Source organism: Halichoeres trimaculatus, unplaced genomic scaffold (assembly GCF_033239565.1).
Source record: "Halichoeres trimaculatus isolate MK-OKI-2021-1 unplaced genomic scaffold, fHalTri1.1 fHalTri1_scaffold_4, whole genome shotgun sequence".
Taxonomy (NCBI): domain Eukaryota; kingdom Metazoa; phylum Chordata; class Actinopteri; order Labriformes; family Labridae; genus Halichoeres; species Halichoeres trimaculatus.
Genome location: NW_027437182.1, coordinates 39,304,670 through 39,326,923, shown reverse-complemented (window position 1 = coordinate 39,326,923; position 22,254 = coordinate 39,304,670). Strand labels below are relative to the sequence as shown.

General features: G+C 41.4%; 1 protein-coding gene across 1 annotated transcript in view; it reads left to right on the top strand.

Moving 5' to 3' along the window:
• LOC141788685 (cadherin-2-like) overlaps nt 1–22,254 on the top strand; it is a 176,355-nt gene that overhangs the window by 81,184 nt on the left and 72,917 nt on the right. Inside the window, exons 3-5 of the mRNA XM_074667672.1 lie at nt 975–1,204; nt 5,347–5,520; nt 14,755–14,910. Of these exons, the coding sequence (XP_074523773.1) occupies nt 975–1,204; nt 5,347–5,520; nt 14,755–14,910 (560 nt within the window). The remainder of the gene's footprint in view (nt 1–974; nt 1,205–5,346; nt 5,521–14,754; nt 14,911–22,254) is intronic.

The following is a 22,254-nucleotide window of genomic DNA, read 5'->3' as shown; positions in this document are numbered from 1 at the left end:
CAGTGAAATTGATGGGAGTTTTAGAAACAACTCCTAAAACATGCCACAGTTTTGACCAAATCTCTTAAAAAATAAGACATTTTTGTTGTAGATTTTGTCAGGAATCCATCCATGTCATTTTAAAAGCTGTACCACTTTACTTTTTTGTCTTGATGCCCAAATGCTGCAGCTTGCGGGGAGCTGGCATGGAGCTGGATCCTCCTCTCCCATTCATTCTAATAGGGGAGCTGAAAGGGCTTCTTAGGAGTTCAAGGACTTTGAGGGCTCGTCATTTAGAAAAAACAAACGCCTACACACATTTTGTTAAGCAGGGTCCACTCTGTCATCTGAGAAAATTTTAAGCTGTACCGTTTAGGGCCTAGGAGGAGATCATTTATTTTACCCCAAAATGTGGGATAATTTTGCTTTGAAAGGCAAATTGCGGGCTTTCTGTTTGAGATAGGTTAAGGGTGTTAGCTTATAATTTGTGTGTCTCAGTGAGACAAACATTTTGCCATTGGTTTGATCTCACTACAACATTCCTACTGCAATTGAGAGCCGTTTTAGTGTGCATAGGTGACACTAGACAGCACACGTTGGTATGTCGGTATGTCAGTATGTTGGTATGTTGGGGTCAGTTTTGGTATGATATCCATTTTTGGGCCGAATGTGAGACATGTGCTGATTTTGGTGAGTATTTGAGCATGTTTAGGAAGTCAAACTCGGGCTTAAAGAGTTACGACACAATTGTTTATTATCTGTCTCTTTCGGTGGAGGACACCTTCTAACTTGGCGAGGACCCTTAATCTGGATTGACCGGTGTATGAATCCGGTGTTTTAAAGTTCAAATGCCCTCTGAATGGCTGCTGGGTAAAACTAGACATCTAAGCTTATTAAAATACAGCACACACCGCCCACACACCCAACACATCCTGTAGGTGACTGACAGGTTTTTCCACTCCTTCTGACACCTGTCTCACCCCTCTTTCTCACAGTGAGCTTCGTGGACTGCGGTGAAGGGAAAGTGTGGTTCGAGGTCGGAGACTCTTCAGACTTCAGGGTGAAAGAGGACGGCGTAGTCTACACCCTGCGGCATCTCAACCTGGTTGGAAAAGGACGAGCCATGGTGCTGGTCTATGCTCGAGACCTGCAGTCCAAACAAATCTGGAAGACCAGAGTTCACCTCCACGCCCATCCACATGGCAACAGCACAGGGGCCCAGAAGGTAAAACATGAGGCAAGGAACTTTCCCCATGAAGTGACGATCCTTCATGGCTTTCAGTGGTCACATCATTCAGTCTGCACAAAAAACAAACAGACTAAAAAAAACATTTTATTTATTTATTTATTTATTTATTCACATTTGTATCTCTTGAGCAGAGAAACTATGTGTAGATGCTTCTGGATTTCTTTAATTCATGACCGGTGTGTTTTTATAAATCACTCCTCTTTCATATCCAGAAGGTCATGAACCAACTTACTGTTTTGAAGAGCAACGTTATATGAACTTCTTCTGAATGTGAGACTTTTTAGAGTTTGTTCATTTGGGTCTGTTTAGGGCTTTACGGACGTTCTGTCTTTGCTCCTCGGTTTCCTCTTTGTTTTGTTTTTATTTATTATTTTTGTGTTACTTTCTATTTTAGACATGGTAGGGGTGTCCCGATCCAATATTGATGTGGGATATTGGTCCAATACGGCAGCCGATAGACATCACATGACTTGCAAACACCACAAGACAACAGATCTACAATCAGTCATCTTAGATTTAGCTTTATGAATCGTTCATGTTATAACATTAGCACAAGGATTGTCACTTTAATCAGTCAATTAGGTTGATTAATTACACCGCAAATTAAAATTGAAGACAAGACTAACCCATTGGCTGTCAGCCATTTTCAGGGTATCTTGAACAATCTTTCAAGACCCAAATAATCTTGTTTTCTCTGACTATGTTAACACCAAAACTACCTTGGAAGACTGGACTCTCTTGTTTTATGTTTCTTTTCCTGTTTTTGATCCAAAAAACCAGACAAAACATTCATTTTTCAATCTTGTCCATCTCAGGCGCTCCATCCTTTGATCCTCTCCATGATACCCATCGTCTTTCCCCACAATCACGCTGTTCTTTCTCTCTGAACTACCACGACACATCCTCAGTTGGAGCGTGAGCTGCCTGAACTTTTTCTGACTTGCAGCATCTCACTCATCCCACATCTTCTCTTCATATCCATGCTGAGCTCTCATCCAAAGAGCACGCCGCTCTCACCCACAGTGGTTAAAGAGCATGACATTGATTGACAAGCTCCACCAGACCCCACCTCTGTAGACATCAATGGCAGCAAACACGGACATTTTAATTTTGGCCAGTGGAAAAAACTGTGGATTTATAAATCTTCTCTTCTTCTTGTATTCATTCAATTAGTCATGCACTACAATTTTGTAATGTCCTAGAATTCAAATTCTTCTTTTGAGGACCTTGAGTAGGTATGAGATTAATTAACTACAAATTGCCCTATTTATTATCAAGTTCTTAGATATCCATAAAGCCATCATCATCATCATCGAGGTTCAGCTCTTTAAGCTTTCTTTTCAGCTTTAACTTTTGCGCCACCTTGTGGAAAGATTTTACTCCAAACTTTTCCAGATTGGTCTGTTCCAGCTAAGTTTTGTAGGTGGTTCTAGCCTTAACTCATTAACACATTTAGTGAGAGCACCATATATTAGATGTTAGGGGTGGGAGAAGAAAATTGATGTATTGAAGTATCAGGATATCGGGCTCTAATTTCCTAGACCAAGCGCAGGAGCACCTGCCCTGCACCGGCCTTTGCCACGCGGACAGGGCGTGACTGGCGCACTTTGCAAGTTTCCTGCAGTGCCAAAGAGGCGCACTGAAGGCACAGAGGAGCGCAGAGGAGCGTGTCCATGCCTCCCTCCATGGAAATTGCGACTCAGACAAGAGATGTTTTTTGAACCAGTCTGTAAATAGGTTAATTTCTGCTTTGAAAATGGCTTTTTTTGGCTTGGTGTGTATGTGACTTCCGCTACTTCCGGAGCCAGCCTCAAGCGCACACTCGAGAAACAGCAGATCTTAGCACCTACGCATTGTCTCATATTCTCAGACTGGAGGTTGCTGCTTGGTCTTGATGCATGCAGAAGAAAAAAAGTACAGACAAACACACACATTGTGATTTCATCAAGACAAAATCAGTAAGCAGTCTGACAATAATTGGCTTTATTTCTCCTCACAGCTTCAGTTCTGTTGGATGATTTACCACACACAGGCAGATACTCAGCTCCTCCAGCCCAGCAGGCTTCAGAGGTTGGCCAAGTCCTCACTGCAGAGACAAAACAAGTCAGAGAGCCATCTGTTAGCTTGTTTCATCTGTGATGGAGATAATAAGGCCCTCTGCATGCATTCAGATAGGACGCCAGCCTTGATTGGCTGTTCTTCTTAACTGGTCCCAGAAATAACCAGCTTAAATATGCTTCAGCCACTGTCAGTGTCTCATGCTTCATTCTATGAGATGGAGAACCACACAGAGTATAAGGAGCTGTCAACATTTATTCAAACCAGAATCAGACGCGAGAGGCAGTCATGGCATTTAATATCTGTAAGAGCACTGAGAGCTCTGTGACCTTTAACTGAGAGGAGCGCCAGGTGTCAAATAACACGAGGAGTGAGAAAATGAGGATTACATTTCCAACACAGCAAGCTTTAAACATCAGTTAAAGCAGTAACATCAGTATTTATTTAACAACACTGAAACTCCATCTGTGACCACCCTTAGTTCTGTTGTCTGATCCACGGTGGGTGTTTTCACTGAGTCATTGTTTGGATCATCTCAGTAAAGTACAGTTACTGCTGTCAGTAGATGTGGAATGTTTCCTGAAGGTTCTATTCAGAATGAGAAATACTTCAATAAACCCGGGGGAAATTTAGAATCATCATTGTAAAGCGCACAGTGACAGCAGTTGGAAACAAAATAGATATAAGCAATGAATATCAATAAACCAATCCACCAGTCAGTGCATTTCTAATATTAAGTGAAACTATTTACTTTGTGACTTGACAGGATGCATTGTGTTTGACAGTGCACTTGAAACAGATATTGATCCAGTGTCTGATTTTAAAGAAGGAGCATCTAGGCCTGGTCTGGAGAGGTGTCCATATCATCCCTCCAAGCATTGTAAGCCTGAGCATTGTCAACCTGAGTACTGTCCACCTGAGCATTGTCTGCCTGAGCATCTTCTATCCAAGCATCGGCAGAGCTGGTATTTAGCATTTTGAGGCATATTGGCAATGGTCTTTTTTAGTCCAGCAGCTGATTAATTTAATTTCAGATTGTGTTATTTTGGCTCCAATACAGCCGCACATCTCTGTCTGCATCCCTGTCTCTAGCATTGTCCTACCCACAGTACCATCTGATTGGTGACATGCAGAACCATTTTTTGGAAAACGTGACTTACTGAAAACTTTTGGGAGCTTTTTATTTTTTAAATGTTCATTTACCTTTAGACGACAAGCTGCTGAGCCTAGGAGCTGTTAAATAGAAATATACTCAAAGGCATTCCAAATTTTGACCCCAAAATTTCCTCTTTTACTGCAAATGAGTATTGACCCCAAATATCAGTTATTGGGCTTCCTTCACTACTGGTAATCGGCATCGGTACTGGCTTTGAAAAAAACATATTGGTCTATCTGTAGTCAGGTCATACATGTTCACTTTGAAAAAGAGCTTTCTAAATATCCAGACGCTGGTTTCAACTGTTGGATTATGTGCTGCTCTCACTGTAGATGGCATCATCCATCCATCTGTGTCTGTATTTGTTAAATCCATGGAAAAAAAAATAAAGTTAGTTCTCTCTAAGATCACTATTGTTTTTATCTTTAATAAAAGAAACCACTCGGGTCAAAACCTTAAAATGCCCCTACAGAGATCCAGTTCTTCTTGAAGGTGAAGAGAATGAGTTCATCACAGGCTCCTCCTCTTCCTCATCATCCTCTGTTTACCCTGCAGTGTTGCTGCTGAATGACCAGCCATGCAGATTTGTGTTTGCATAGGACACACACACACACACACACACACACACACACACACACACACACACACACACACACACACACACACACACACACACACACACACACACACACACACACACGAGGTGACAGGTGGTGGTCATTTATCAGACTGACTCTAATGAGAGTATTAATCCAAGCCAGTGGAATGGGGTCAGAAATACCCTGACTCACCAAGCCGTCCCAGCAGGCTGGCTCTGCGACTCAGCCATGCTGTGTGCATTTTTATGTGTGTATGTGTGTGTCTGATTTGCCTACTACACACTGTTTGTTTACTGTCTCTGCAGGTAAAGCCCAATGATGCAACACTGACTCAGCGGGTACAGGAGATCTTGTTTCCATGGCGCAGCGTGGTTGTCAGGGGTGATGGCACTCTGAGGCGAGTGAAGAGGGACTGGGTCATTCCACCTATCAACGTCCCGGAGAACTCCCGAGGACAGTTCCCTGAGGACCTAGTCAGAGTAAGACACACCCTTGCACACACTTACACACAAACACAAACAGAAGCGAGCCTGTCTCACAGCAGGTGTAAGGACAGCTTCCCTGTCGTTCCTTTAATAATGCAGGTGATGCTGAGACGCTGAAGTTTGACTAGACAAAGAACCACCAACAGCCTTTACATACTGAGGTAATAAGTCAACAGCTATGACTAAATATGAATTAATAGGCAGGATGTTAACAGTATGAACACTTTGATATGGAGGCACAAATCTTTATTTCCAGTGATAGAACAAATTCAGTCATATCATTATGTTTTTTTTATTAGGATTTGAAGAGAGTTGTCCTTTGTGAGGAAGACATGTTAAAGAAAGGATTTGTGATTATTTTAGTCTTTATTTTGTCTTGACTTGATTTTCAGTCTATCATAAAAATACAAAATACAACAAATTGAAGATATTTAAATGAATGAAAAGGGAGAAGAAAGAAGAAAGCTTCTTGTTATGTTTGCTCCCTCCCTCACAAAATGTTATGTACAAATCACTAAGTGCAAAATTTGAAAGAGCTGCAGGCCATTACACTTCCTTTTTCTTTTCTCTTTTCTTTTCCACTCTGGGGTTTTAGCCTCCATCGGACAGTCTGTCTCCTTAAAGGTCCCATATTATGCAAAAATCACTTTGTTGAGTCTTTTAGTTAAATTTTGGGGTCTTTGACTTTCCTCCCAGCCCACAAAACGTGATATTTAATGACAAAACCTGCACTAAGTAGTGCTTGTGAATATGAAATCCTGACATAAAACGAGCTGTTTGGATTTTCCGGGGTTTGCCAACTTCAGCGAGTCCCTTTTTTGAATAATCAGGAGCAAGTCTGACCTGATTGGTCCACCGGAGAAAATACCCCAAACCCCCTCCCCGCCCACTCCTCTCCCAGCATCTGGAGAGAAATCTCTCCAGCAACGGGGAGAGGAGTGTGGCTGTTTTTGGCTGTAAACAGCCACATAGTTCCATGCACAAGCTTCCCATCTCAGAAGAAGACAAGACTAAAGCCTGGCTCACACTACAGGATTTTAAAAATCTTAAAAGATTCTGAAATCAGGCTGTATCTCACACATAAGGAGAATCTTCACAGATCATCTTCTCTTGAATCTTAAGCACACTCTAACAACAAGATTTGAAAATACTGACCACCACACTACAGGATTTCACCAAGATTATTTGACCAGAGAGAGTGATGCACCACATGTGCTCAGTTGTTTGATCTGGGGTTTTTAGCGCTCTGGTGGGACAGGAGGAGAGAGAAGCGGAGCTGTCTGCAGCGCTGCCTTTCATCCATTACGTGCACGCAGAGGGATAGAGGTGAAACTGTTGCTGTATCAGCCAATAATGGCATGATCTCACACCCATCACTGCTACTGAATGAAAATGGCGTGGTTATGTGTTATTTTTAAAGCCACTATTGAACTGGCTCGAGTGGGCCAGTGGAGCGCGCAGTCAGCTGACCTGGAGCCTCTCAGTTGCACTTTGAGCCTGCGTTTGTTGTCTGTTGTCCGGTCTCTTGTAAGGGGACTCTCTTTGCTGTTGTCATCCTCAGTGAGAATGAATGTTGTAATCATCCAGATAAATATCAAACAGGTTTGAAAATTATCGGGGCGGCTCCAACGAGTCTGTGAGACGATCGTGGGGCTAAAGATTCATCTGTCAACCGCTCACACTAGAAGATAATCTTGCCCGAATGTTGGGGGGTTCATTTATGAGGGAAATGTTCCAGCTACACTCAGTTAAACTGTGCATGTGTGTGCTTTTCACTTCACTGCCGCCTTTTTTCCAACTTTGGACAGAACAACAGAGGGCAAGCGAATAGACTGGTCCTGAATCCAGGTGCATTAGCAATCATCCACTAACAAACCTGTGACCCTGGAAATGTGAGTATTTTAAATGCTGTGTGCTGTGGAGCAGATGTAAGAGCTTTTCCTCAGTGTCCCCCCTGTCTCTGTGTTAGCTTCAGGATGCTAACTTAAGCTGCGATTAGCCTGTTGTTATAACCTGTAATGTCACGGTAAACGAGCTTCGCTGTTTTCCAAACATTGTGCACTCGCTCTCAGTGACGTGGAAGAGTGGGGCGGTATCAGCTGTGGCTCATTTACATATGAAGGTCACGCCCACTAAAACAGAGCGTTCTGAACAGAGGGGCTATGAGAGCCTGGAAACAATGCTGCTGCGCTTGATTTATTGGCTTTTTGGACCAAAACATGTTACTACCATTTCATGAAGACATCAATGATCCATATTAAACTGCAGAAAAGGAGCAGAATATGGGGCCTTTAAGACTCAGCTCTGCACACCCACTCCCCCCCGATTGGCCAGCCCTCTGGAGGCAGGGATTATAGGCTGACCTCGGTGTTTGAGGCCAATCCCTCCTGATGTGTCATGAACCAGTTAGGAGATCATTATGCGATGACCTCATTGTTTCAGTGAGATCTTGTGACGATTTCTTGCTTTTTAAAACGGTATTTGTTTATTTTTATTTTATTTAGTTGTAGAACAGAGTGTTTTGATCAGTCTAGAGACAGATTCAGGGATTTCGAGAACATGTAAAAAATCTGCACACGCTCAATTTGAACATCCAGCATGGGTAAACATCATACCTTCTCTTTTAGCATTCCTTTAAAGGTATGGTTTGCAGGACTTTGGGTTACTTGTTAGTAAACACAACATTCAAACTGGGCCCCTCCTCCCCCTCCAACTGTTTCTACAAGAACACACTCGGTAGCCCAGCAACAACCTGCAGCATCCCGTTTCAAGGTGGGAGAGACCTGAGAGCCGTGCACCTGACTTGACATGTAAGCACAAGCTAATCATGGGTATTTTACACATACCTGGTTAGCAGAAAGCTAACTCACAAAAGCAAGTGAAAGTTGAGCCAAGCTTCACCCTCGTCTAGAGAAAAAAACTTTTTCTGTTTGGCATTTTGTTTCACTTCAGTTATGTTTGTCATTCTCAGATAAGCTCTATGCCCAGAAACATACAGAAACAACCAAAACATCAACAGAGGAGGGGGTTGAGGCAGACACAGACACACATGTGCTAAGGCCCATAGGAAGGGATTGAGCAGGATTTTTCCAGTAAAAGATGGCATTTTATTTTTTTTAGGAATATCCTTCAGACCCTACTTTTAAACCAGTGGCGATTGCTCTAAGATTGCAAGGGAAGCTCAGCTGCCCCTAAAATGTCCCCAAAAAAGTGGTGATATGTTCTGCTGTGTGTATATTTCATTGACAAAATTTGCACTAGAATTCCTTCATCTTTAGTTCAGAATCAGCTACCTATCACAGGTAACTGGCTCCACCTCCTTCTCATTTATCCCTGCAGCGTCTCAGCCCTTTAACACAGTCGGACGCTCAGCGTCTTCTGACTTCAGCGGGGAAGCATCGAGTGGGTAGTTCCACTGACAGTCATTGGATAAACGCTGGGCTTTGTCCCACCCTCGGACGCTCAGTGTCTCTGGGGGTCTATGAGGCAGTGGGCTGGCCTGGACGCTGGGCTTCTGCATGATGATTGGATAATCTGTCTGAGGCCGAATCCCTTTTTGATTGACAGTGAAATGAGCCAGTCAGCAATCTTGAAGTATAACCCTCCACCTGAGCATCTTCTCAGTTTTATATTCAGTTGTTCTGCACTGATCCGGAGGCTTTATCGATCTCCAGTGAGTTTACTTTTGTTAAAAACGACAAGCGTTGTGTTTAAAGATTCTCTCTCTTTTCACCAATAAGCAGCTACAGCTACAGCTGCGGAGCTTCTCCCCCTGTCACTCACACTTACAGCCTGTCGTTGTCCCACGTAGCAGCTCCTGCTGCTAGCAAGCTGACACCGAGGGTAGAACTTAGGTTTAGATTAATAAACAAATTTATGATGTAGGCCGGAAAAAGTGAGCTTCCCCTCCTTGACTGACCAGCAGCCACCACTCCTCTTAACACTGATATTTGAACTGTAAACCAGTCATTTGCTGTTAAGACACAATGTTGTGTTCTGGTGTTGCTGTTCACAAGTTTGATGGTGGTGATAGTGAACAAGTGAAACAGTTTTAAAGAATTTGTGTATTTGTTTATTATGGTGTGTTTTTTATTTTATCTAAAGACATGATGTGAGTGTATATCAAAATTAAACTCCCTGAAATAAACATTTAACAGATGTTTTCTTGAGAGAGCAGTCACATTAGCTTCCTCTGTCCATAACAGAAAGAAGCACAGATTGATGCACGTAGATTTTTGTTGAAAATGATTACCTGGATTTCAGCATACACACATTCCCTAGTGTGGCTTTGCCCTTGCTGATTCAAGTTCAGTTATTTAAAGCACATTCATTGTGCATAAAATCCAGCTCATAACAGCTCATCAAAGCGGAGCCACAAAGTGCTGGACCAGACAAACTCACAGATGGGGCCAAATGAGTGCTGAAGTACACAGCGTGTAAAATTCCCATATTATCTCCCACATTCGTAGCAAAGAGTCCCAGACTGCCACTGGAAGCAACATCAGCACACCATCTGAAATAGAGCAGCTGCACACAGGCCTCACATTACCGCGTGCAGTACCAAGCATCAGCTGGAGCGGCTCAACGCAGGCTGCAACTGGACTTTCAAACTGTGGTAATGTGCTCTTTAAATTGATGAATGACCCTTTAAGTTGCCAACCGTCTCACACCCACATCAGGCTTTGATTCATCCCAGGAGAAAGGTACGGATCACAATGCAAAGTGCCAACCCTTTGGGATGTTGGAGAAGAGAAAGTGAGATGTGATCTTTCATTTCAGTGAGGATTTTCCTCCAAATGTAGAGAATAATATCATTTGTTCCTTAAAACGAGAAAATAATCTGTAGATTTGTTAAAGAGCCTTAGAATAACCCCCTGCTGTGCCAGCGCTGCCATCCTCTGTTCATAAAGCAGGCTCCATGGTGACGTGGTTTGTCTGGTTTGATGGATGGATGGATGAACTCAGGTGGACATTAGTCGTTAAAGGTGGTTCTGCTGTCGCCCAGGTGAAAGAAGTGAAGAGTTTAGATCGGCAGAGCTGTTAGTATCAGTCCTGTGCTGCTGGTGTTAGAAGAGGGTCAAGAGATCAGACACTTGAAGCACTTCATGATGGCCGGGCTGGTTGCACGATGGTGTAAAGCCACCTTAGTTAGCAGCAATGTAGCACTGTTGAGACTGATACAGCTCACATTTGATCAGGACCATCACATTGAGCAGGGTCAGTCAGTTAGAATCCAAAAAGGTCCATTCAGAGAAAACGTGTTGAACCACAGGTCCAGAACATCATTATGTTTACATTCATTCTGGTTTTCTCCTTTTCTTGACATGTGGTCTAATAACTTTGTTGAGCTCTGTATGTTAACATATGTTTGACAGTGTATATGGTCACCTAACATTTAAGTTAACAGTAATATTTACGGTACATAGGTGAAGCACTATTATCTTAGAAAGTATAAGAAGAGCTGTGTTCAGAAATAACAGGGAATAAATAAAAAATAGGTTTTTAATACCAGCACAGTCTCTGCATGGTAGCTTGTGCTCTCAGCCCTCTGCTTGGTGAGGTTGGAGTTGGTAGATGAGCTCTGGTAGGACAGAACCAGGATTCACTAACGTTACACGTTACAGACACGTGTCAGAGCACCAGGCTGTGAGTAGAACTAAATATAGTCCGCTACTAAACTACAAACTGAGTACCAAGTTTGATTGGTGTGACATTTCAAACAGTAGCTCTCATAACTACAAATGGTTACATAACCTTGTCTCTAAGCATCCTGGGAAAAGCTGCCTTGAACAAAGAAAAGATAAGAGGCTCTGCTCTCAAAAAAAAAAAAAAAAGCATACTGGGTAAGGGTCAGGTCTTTGCCATGGTGGGTGACGGTGCTCATGGGAAACCAAGTCTTCTTCCCAGAAGTCTTCACATAGCCTTTTTAACAGTCAGTGGGTGTTCAGCAGGCCAGCCATTGAACTGCTTTAAAGCTCAGGGAAAAGTCTGCTGTAAAATGTTCGATCTAACCAGATCCAAAGTTCTGTGGCCCCTGGGAGCACACCAGCTATCAGCAGCACCAACCTGACATTTAATCCTTGCTCCAGCACAAACAGCCTAAACATAGGGCCCTAAGAAGTGTGCCAAGCCTATCAGGGCTGTACCGCTGAGCCAGGGGAATCAGGGTGAAGGCTGAGTTCCAGAAGAAAGGGGAAGCTGTGAAAGACTCGTAAGAGATGGTGTAACCTGATGAAATGTACTCTCTCCTTTAAAACTCCTGGGGCAGTGTTCTGGAAAAAAAAAAGAAAAAGATTTTGTCGTTCAAAGTTCTGTGTCAGACAGTGATGAGGGCTCTGCTCATATGTAAATGTCTGTTTATTGGAGCTTAGATCACCCTGAAGGAGAATATTTGTGACGTACTGTCTGTGTGACGGCATCAGGGAAACTTTGGTACTGTCAGAAAAAAAAGTCTCGGACAGTATTTGAACACTGCTCTTTCAGCTTGTTTTTTGCCTGTATCAGATCCTTTTTCCTGCATTTAAAGAGTTCTTCTGAAGTTGAATCTGCATCTGCTGTTACGCTCTCCATCCACTCAGGCTGCTTCACTGTGGTCATAAAACATCTGCTGTAGGATCTGCCTATGTGGGAGTGATGTAAAAAATATTTTAGTTCTTCATTGCAAAAAAGCTGAAATCTTATCAAGTGTTTTTGTCTTACTTTCAGTAGATAATGTATTTTTGGACTTAATATGAGACACATTCAGCTAACCAGTCCAGAAAAATGTCTGATTTCAAGTTGTTTAAAGACAAAAATGAGGTCTGAATTGCTGTAATAAGTTAAAAAAAAAAAATCTGCTTGTGGAGAAAAGTCACTCGTAGACATTATTCTAGTTTCAAGCAAATTTTTGAGCAAATTTTTCTTGTTCTACTGACAGATTTTTTTTACTTGTTACAAGTAAGGATGGGTGCCAAAAAAGGTACTTTTATAGGTACTGACCGATTTCTGTCTGTAGTACTGAGTACTGATTCACCTACAATCAAACAGTATCCTGTTTATGTACCTTGTGCATCCTTGTGACTGTATGGGAGTGCAAGAGAAGGCGGCTTTCCATGCTGGACATGAACACTGCATTGCAAGGTTATATGCTGTGAAATGCATATGCTAAATTGAAAAACTTTAAGATTTTATTGTTAAACAAATTAAACTCATTACCACATTAATGCACAGAAAAGTACTGAAAATTGGTACAGTCAAGTACCAACTGGCAGGTACAGGGTATGGGTACCGTATCATTTCGAATGTGAAAGGTACCCATCCCTGGTTACAAGCAATTAAGACACTTCTATCTTTAAACAACTTGAAACAAGACATGTTTCTGGGCCGGTCAGGTGAATGTGGTTCATATCAAATATAAAATATCAAATAAGACAATAAGACAATTTTATTTAAAATAAGACAAAAAAACACTTGTTGAGATTTCAGTTTTTTTCCAGTGCTGAGTTTTTCAGCTTATTCCTCTCAGGCCTTACTCCATAAAAGTTCCCTGGCTTCAGGGGGACAGGACTTTTGTACTGCACAGAGCTAACCAACAGTTTGTTTTGAAGTACAGTGAAATGCTCCAGAACTGGTCCCAGCTGTCTCTTCTAGATGCAGCTGTTCCTGCAGAATGAGTTAACAGGTTCCTAAAGAAAGAAGGACCAACAGATACCTCAAACTGGAACCTTCGCCATGGCTTGTGTTTGGAAACATGACCCTGCGGGCTCTGTCTCTGCTGCTGGGCCTTTCTTTTCCTTGTGTTCAGTCAGATGGACAGAAGGCTGGGTGTCAGTGTCTAACCGTCACACTGTTCAGTTTAGCTCCAGCTCTGATCATATCTGCATCAGTTGGAGTCCCAAACAGTAATTATGAGAAACATGACGCATCAGAAAAGAAAGTCCTGCCAGTGTTGTTGTTTTTTTTTTTTTTAACCTATAATTTTACCTTTAATTAATAAAGAAAAAGAGCTGGTGAAATATGGCAAAAATCAAAATCAGGACTGCAAAATACTGAAATCTTATCAAGTGTTTTTGTCTTATCTTAAATAAAAGATGTCTTTTTATACTTGATACAAACCACATTCAACTGATCAGTCCAGAAAAATGTCTTGTTTCAAATTATTCAAAGACAAAAATGAGGTCCGAATTACTTGTAACGAGTTAACAAAATCGGCCAATGGAACAAGAAAAAAGATTCAAACTAAAATAAAGTCTTTTTACAAGTAACTGCTCTTGTTCCATTGACAGTTTCTAATAAAAATAAGACAAAAACACTTGTTAAGATTTCAGCTTTTTGGAACTATTTTCTCAGCTCATTCTGTAAATATTTGTATCATTTTGAAACAAGTAACCTAAATGAACACGCACAGACGGTTATTAATTCAACGAATGGAATCAAAAACTCTCATAAGGTGGGATATAAATTTTTAAATCTTTTAAAATCAAATTTTTCAAAAGAAGGAGAAAATAAAAACTTGTATTTCTATAAAACAAAATAATTCATTTTAATCCTGTGGTGTTAACGTAGAAAAGGTTCTTCACCACTGTTTGGTCGACATCATTCCTACTGAAGCCAAAGTGTGTCCAAACAGCTGATACTGAATTCATTTTGGGTTCAAGCTGCTCTCGTTGTGCTGTCAGCTCAGTGTTTGCGTTTTCCTCCATGACGCTGCTGTTCAGAGTCCTACCAAGTCAAGCCGAATCCAACCACCACCGTATCGTATTGTATCGTATCTTATCGTATATTATCTGTGGATGGAGCTATGCTCTTTCTGAACTTGGTCTTAGCTGTTTACATGCATCCTAATAGTCTGAACTGGGTCTGATTTCTTCATCTGCATGTGAACGTACTGAGTGTGGTGGACTGGGACTTTGTTATGTGGCTGTTTCTTCTGGTGGTTCTCTGGTGGCCATCACACTTTGTAACACCTGGCTGCTCATTGTGTAACTATTCATCCAGTTTTGTATTTTAAGGGGATGATGCACAAGTTTAGAGAGAATAATGAGGTTTTGGTTTTGATTATTTTCCAATTAACTGCCCAGTCCCATAGGACACAGGGTAGGTCCTCCAAACACAGTGTAACACAAGTGCCTTTTCATACGCTGTGCTTTGAATCTGATCGTTTGGACTTTTTATTGGCTTGGTTAGTGTACGTGTTAGTGTTTATGTTATGTGACGTTGTGTGTCTCTCTCCTCGCCTCTGTGCTCCAGATCCGCTCAGACCGAGACAAGAATCGAATGCTGCGTTACAGTGTGACGGGGCCTGGGGCGGACCAGCCTCCAACTGGGATCTTTATCATCAACCCCATCTCAGGCCAGCTGTCCGTCACCAAGCCTCTGGACAGGGAGCACATCTCCAACTTCCACGTAAGTCTGACTCTGCTGACTGCTGAGGTCCACAGGAGACCCAACTAAAGGACTTTTGATTGGACTTCTGTGGGTTTTAATGAAAAACTTCTCTCTCAAGCTTTTCCTCTTTTATTCTAAAACTTCATGCATTTCTGAGCATAGCTGCGGGCGTCCTCTGGGGAAACATCTATGGTTCAAAGTAGTAAAATAAGATAAATTAAGGTAAAGGGGTGTAACTTGGGTCTTTCTCCTATATTCACAGTGATAAACAGAGCTGCTCTCTAACATGTAGACGGATAAAAATGACCAACAGTATGTAAAGAAAAACTGCAGGAGTGTTTAGAAGGTGAACTACTGGTGTTGGTGGACTGTTGTAGAGAAAAAGATGAACGATGGAGGAAAAAACACCTTGTTGCTGCTTTTCTAAGAGTGAGGAGAGAAGGTGGTGTTAGCTTGAATTGAGATAACTTGCCAATCAAAAGTTAAAGGAGCTGATCTACTAAAGGTCTGTGCGTATAAAAACACATCCAGACTTGGTAGAGCCGCAAAGCTGATGTACTAACCAGGCTGCTCTGAGGATTGCGTCTCTTAAATGAGCAAATTTACAGAATATATGCAGATCATCTGAAAGCACAACACTACGTAAGGAGGAGATACAAATGTGATGATTCAGCTCCCACAGAGTGACTTATCAAACCTGAAACTGTTAGCAGTCGCTGTTCTTGCATCTATATTTCGCCAGTAAGAAAGTCAGGTGCAAACTGGCACAGCGTTACAAACGGCTGCGGTCATTATGGCCAGAAGGAGGCAGGGGTGCAGTGAGACAACTGAGAATCTTCAGTGCATGTATCAACATATAAAGAAAGTCAAAAATAAAAATAGTCAACGCCATTTCTCACGAGATATTTGATGCATCCTTTTTTATTTCTAAATGCTGTGAAACAGAAGAAAAAAAAATGAATGAATTAAGTATTGTGGTGTCTTTTGAAACAGACCAAACTGAACTTTAACAACCACCAAAGAACTGAAAACCAGAGATCATTACTTGAAAATTGATGATAGAGCTATTGACTGTGTCTCTTTTTTTTCTTTCTCCTGAAACAAATTCTTTAACTGGGGCTTTGTGCTTTCACTGATTGTGCTGGTCTCCACCCGTGGGTAATGAACATTCATCTCCTGCACTCTCTCCTCCCCCTCATCCACCAGTGGCTCATTTGAAGGACCACTGCCACTGAATGACCTCCAGAATGATTCCAGTGCACCAGTGATCACTAGCTATGTTTACATTCAGTCATTAACCCTTTCATATTCTTAATATTAGCAATAACCCAGTTGCCCACGGCCATGTTAACACCAACAACTCTTTTTGAAAAACAGAATCTGTTCATATTCTGTTTTTTTGAAAACCTGAAAATCCCCCCTGGGTTCCTTTTCCTCAAACCTGAATATTTGGTCATGTACACGCCTATCAGGATATCCCCATTATTCATTAATAGCTCATTAATTTGTGTTCTGCTCATGTTCTGTCTGCAAGGAATCTTGGTCTTTTGAGTACAGGAAGTCCACCCTGCTGCTGCTGTTGCTGTTCTTGTTGCTGCTGTTACTATGGATACAGGAAGAAGTGGAAATGTTGTGCACAGTGTCAAAACATTCCCTGTGCGTCGCTGTTTTGATCAGTGTACCATGTAACCATGAATAACCCTGTTTGCTCACATATGTAAACAGGTTACTCCAAATGTTTCAGAAACTAGAATACTGACCTTAACCTGATTATTGACTGCATGGAAACGTAGCCACTATCAGCTCAAACACTGCACCTACCAGCTGCCTTGTGTGCCCAACAATGGCCTGAGTGTCATGGCGGAGGGCTGGCACCACATTGGACCCAGCTCTCACCTCCTGTGCAGCAGCCTCTGATCCATAAGCCTGATTTCTCCACCTCCATGGCTTCAAACTTCATTTTTCCATTACGGCCACTCTGCTCTCTGAACTCTCCATGGTGACAGCAGGTAGCATGCACTGAATCCTCATTTAAAGAGGGCGGTTTGCTCCTGTTATCAACTGAGCATCATCTGAGTCGATCACGCCCACTAATGACACCTGCAGTGTCTTAGTTTATCCACACAGTTTAGTGCTCATTATTTGGGATCTTGGTAGATCAGGCCCTGGTGTTCCTGGTGTTGCTCTTTGTTATTCTTGAAGTGGTTAATAAAGGGGGTCAGGTCCTGTTAATTAGTCCAGATTTATTAGTGGTTGTATGGTTTGACTGGATCAAAACAGCATGAAATGCAGCTGAACACAAACTCCGCTCTTCTGGGATCTGTTTTCTTAAAGCTTGATGTTTCTCACGACTCCTCTTGATGGGTGATCCTGAGCGGGACCGCCTCACCAACCCTCTGTTTCCTTTTTTTAAAAAATATTTTATTTTTCTTTAGAAAAGGGCAGGAATACAATTACACATTAGTACAACGGTGCTTTCCCTTTTCATTTTATGAAGAAACAAAGCAAAAGAAATATAACAAAAGGGGATCTGTATAGATTAATCAGGACAGTGATACGGGGCAAGTTTCACATTCAACTCTACAAGCTTTGAATGAATTCAAACCTCCCTGAATATAACCCTTTAACCCATGATAGAATAATACTGCGATACATCAGCAAATGACATATCCAAATCAGAGTCTAAGAGGAGGGGAAAAGGGAGAGAGGAAAAGGAAAAAAGAAAATAAGATAAAAAAACATTAAAAAAAAAAATATATATATATATATATATATATATATATATATATATATATATATATATATATATATATATATATTTAAAAAAAAGGGGGGGGGGGTACTACCAACGTTAGACTGTGTGAGAACCATTTCACAGGCCTAAACAATCGATCCAAAATCAAAATCAAAATCAAAATAATACAAGTGACATCAAGGGAGAACTATTTACATGAACTTATGGGGGGCTCTACCAGGTACTGCAACAGTAAAAAAGATAGGAAGATGAGAATAAAATGAAAAGAAAAAGATCAGGTTCAAGTATGATCAAACAAAGTCTGCTCTTGTTGGGGTAATGAATTCAAGCCAAGGCTTCCAGATTTGGAAAAATGAGTCCTTTTGGTTTCTTAACAAAAATGTCAGGTTTTCCACCTTAAATATTTCTAGCATGATCCCTACCCAGTCAGCCAATGTGGGTGGGGTTGGACTGAGCCACCTCCTAGTGACTGATTTCTTGCTAGCCACCATGAAAATTTGTAGTAATTTAGTATCCTTTCTGGTTTTCATAAACGGCTATAACCTAGGTAAAGAGATTCAAAACTCAAAGGGATTTGGACATTAAAAACCTTACATAAGGAATCCCAGACTTCCCTCCAAAACATAATCAGCCTGGGACAATCCCAGAAAATATGGAAGTGGTTGGCCTCTGAAGAGCCACATTGTCTCAAACAAGTCGTACTATTGTCTTTATATTTGTCCTGGTAAGGTGTTTTAAAATAACGAATAACATTTTTCCAGCAGTGCTCCCTCCAATCCATAGAGTTAGATGTTGTTCATTGGAATTTCCAAATTGAATTCCGGATCTCCTCGGTTAGCACAATTCCTGCTTCCCTTACCCATTTTTTCTTTTATATAAAAGGTATTGTTATTACCTGATAGGGACAAAGCAGTGTAAAATTTGGAAATAGAATTGGAAGGAGTCACCTAGAAAGCAGATTTTCTTGCGTAAAAGAGAGATACGTGGTGAGACCAGTCATCGACCACAGTTTAAAGCAGAGGTCGCCTCAGTTGGGAATGAAGTCTGAATCGTAGGCAGACCATCTAAACAGTCTAATTGTTTTGTGTATTTCACAGCTGTTAGTTACTTTCAACCAAACTCCAAGTGTATGATTCAACCAGGAGTTCCCCACTTTTTCTAACTGGCACATCAGACCCCTGTCAGCAAGAGCAGCTTGAATAGGGAACTGTTTAGAGAGATTCGACTCTATTCCCTTCCATCTTGCCTGATAAGATTCATTACACCAGTAGAGTATTGGAATAATCTGCACAGCAAGGTAATAATTTTTCATATAAGGGAGGCCAAACCCCCCCTTCTCCTCAGCCAATTGTAAAGTTGGATATCTAATCCTTGGTTTTTTACCCCCCCAGACAAACCTGGAGAACCACTTATCCCATTCTCTAAATTGATTATCGGGGACCTCGATTTGGAGGACCCCATCTGTGTAAATCTGCTTTTATCCTCTGGGATAACAGATCATAGTTTGCCCGGTAAAGAAAGGTATTTAATAACTTTATTCTCCCAATTCAGTTTAAACTTATTTTTTAAAGTTTCAGATGGAATGTAATTAAGTGGCATCACTTGAGTTTTCGATATATTTACTTTATACCCGGACAGTTTACCGAAGTCATTCAATATGGTCATTAGTTCAGGAAAAGGACCTCTCAGGTTCAGCCAGGCAAACCAAAATGTGATCTGCAAACATCACCACCTTGTGGATAGCACCCACCATTACAATACCTTTGAGATTGTGATTTTGCCTGATTAGCTGTCCTAACGGTTCTATGAATAAATCAAATAAAAGGGGGGATATTGCGCATCCCAGTCTGCAGCCCCGTCCCAAGACAAAAGATTTAGAAAGGTCACCATTAATATTAATACGAGCTGATGGCATACTGTAAAGAGCTTGAATTGTTTTAATAAAGTTGTTATGTAAACCAAATTTTCTCAATACCTTGTATAAGAAGGGCCAACAGATTGAATCGAATGCCTTCTCAGCATCTTAACTCATAATAACAAATTCAATTTTTTCTGTGTGTAAATGATCTAATATATGCAAAGTTCTTCTAATATTGTCAGTGGTTTGTCTGTCATGAAAAAATCCTGTCTGATCAAGGTTGATAAGGTTAGGCAACAGTTTCTCCAGCCTCCAAGCCAAGATTGAGGTAAACAGTTTGTAATCGAGATTGAGGACACTAATTGTGCGATAGTTTCCGCATTCCTGAATGTCTTTCCCATCCTTAGGAATTACAGAAATTATTGCCTCTCTCCAAGAGGGGGGGGGATCGCTCCTTTTTGTATGATCCAGTTAAATGTTTGGTGTAAAACTGGAACTAGTGCAGCCCTTAGACTGCGGTAAAATTGAGCGTAATATCCATCTGTCCCCACCGCCTTCCCACATTTAAACCTAGTAATTGCTGTGTTTGTTTCCTCAACTGAGATGGATTCAGTTAGTTGCTTATTTTGCAGCCCTGAGAGCGAAGGTAAGTCCAGGGAGTTAAGAAATGGGTGGGCGTCGGTGGCGCAGTTGGAGAATGCGCTTGGTCGGTGATGGTTGAAGGTTCAAGCCCAGCTCTGGGCAACACATGGCGATGTGTCCTTGGGCAAGACACTTAACCCCAAGTTGCTCCCACTGCTGCGTCAGTGGTGTGTGAACGGGTATGAAAGGGCGTGACTGTGTTAGCCATACTGATGCAGTGTTTCCCACAGGATTTTAGGAGACTGTGGTGGCAGAGTCGCTGACCCTCTGCGGTTTTAATGTGTGTGTACGTTTTTTAGCGCCATGTATCGCCCTTACAGTAAGTGCAGTTTGGGACCATGGACATGAACGTACACTGATAAATAAGAACTTACAAAGGCATATCAGAAATATTTTAAATTTGATTCAGAAACAAAACCAAAAACTCACTCACTCACAATATTTTGAAAAAATAGAGGTGGGGTAGAGCTCTCTATAAAAAGTCTCAAAACATTCTTGGATTTTCTCCATTTTGGTCTCCATTATTCTTGTTTTAGGGTTCTTTATTCTGTAAATCGTACTCTCCTCTCGCTGCTTGCATAATTTATATGCCAAATATTTTGTGGATTTGCCACCTATGTCATAGTATTTTTGCTTCAAGAAAGTCAGGTTCTTCTGGGCTTCTTGTGTAAAAATGTCATTAATTTCTCCCTGTATTTTCTAAATTTCTTGTTTAAGGTTGGGGGCTGGACTATTGATATCCTCTTGAAGTTTTAATTTCCCCTGTAGGTCAGTCAATTTCTGCCCTTTCATTTTTTTGAGGAAGGAGGTGATTGAGATTAATTTTCATCTTAATACTGCCTTTAAGGCATCCCATAGAATGATTGTAGAGACCTCTCCATTATCATTAAAATTCAGGTAATCTTTAATGTCCTCCCTTATCTTGGATGCAATAGATGGATCATTTCATATATGCGAGGTAAATTTCCAAAGAGTTCTGCGTTTCTTTCTGGCCATAAACACAGAAATAAGAATAGGGCTATGGTCCGAAAGGTCCCTCACTAATATGTCACTGTCTTTAACCCTGAAATTGTCCACCTTAAACATAAAAAAATAGTCGATCCTGGTATAAACTGCGTTCTGCCAGGAATAGAAGGTGTAATCCCTGGTAGAGGGGTGTTGTGTTCGCCCAATATCAATTATGCCCAACTTTTCAATATAAGAATTAACTTTCCTTATAAGTGGATTGTCATGATTAGGGAGAGTGGGGGAGTCCAGTTTAGGATTAAGTTTTATGTTGAAGTCTCCCCCACAAATTATTAGACCTTGAGAGTCAACCATCAAATCAAAAATGCTCCTATAAAATGGCCAGTCACTCCCTGGTGGGGCATATACGTTTAGAACAGATATTTCTGAACCCTCCACTCTTCCAGTTATTCTGACAAATCTACCTTCCTTATCACAAACCTCTGGGATGTGTTCGTAGTTGAGAGTATTAGAAATAAGGATAGCCACAACCCTCCTATGTTTAGACTCGTCAGATGAATAGAATTTATGTTTAAAACCCATCCTTTTTAATTTAGCATGTTCTGTCTGGTTCATATGGGTCTCTTGGAGTAGAGCAATCTGTGCCATTTCCTTCCTCAGCTTTGATAGTATTTTGTTCCTTTTAATTGGATTCAGAACCCCGTTTACATTAAAAGAGATCACCTTTATAGTATTATTTTGCATATGACAGTGCACAAAGTTACCTGTAAAAGTAGAAAGTACCAAAGGGTAGCAGGCAGAACGACCCCAACAAAATAACAATAACAAAAAAGAACATACAAACATCCCAAGTAACGTGGTAGTTAACTCAACCATTTAAGTTTTCGCCAAACTTCCAGCAGTGATCCAACTCTCTGCCCCCTTGAGTCTATGAAGGAAAACCCCTTAAGCTACCTGAGCAAGAGGGCCCTCAGCCCCTGGTGACAGTCCTGCTGGGGAGAAGTCCCTTTATTTTGTCTCGACTGTAGACTTGAGTTCACGATGTCGTCTTAAGTTGGAAATCAAATAAAAAGTCTGGGTTAGCGCTGGTCACGTCTCAACATCTGTAGCCTCTCCTTATATCCCGTTGCTCCTCCTGGCT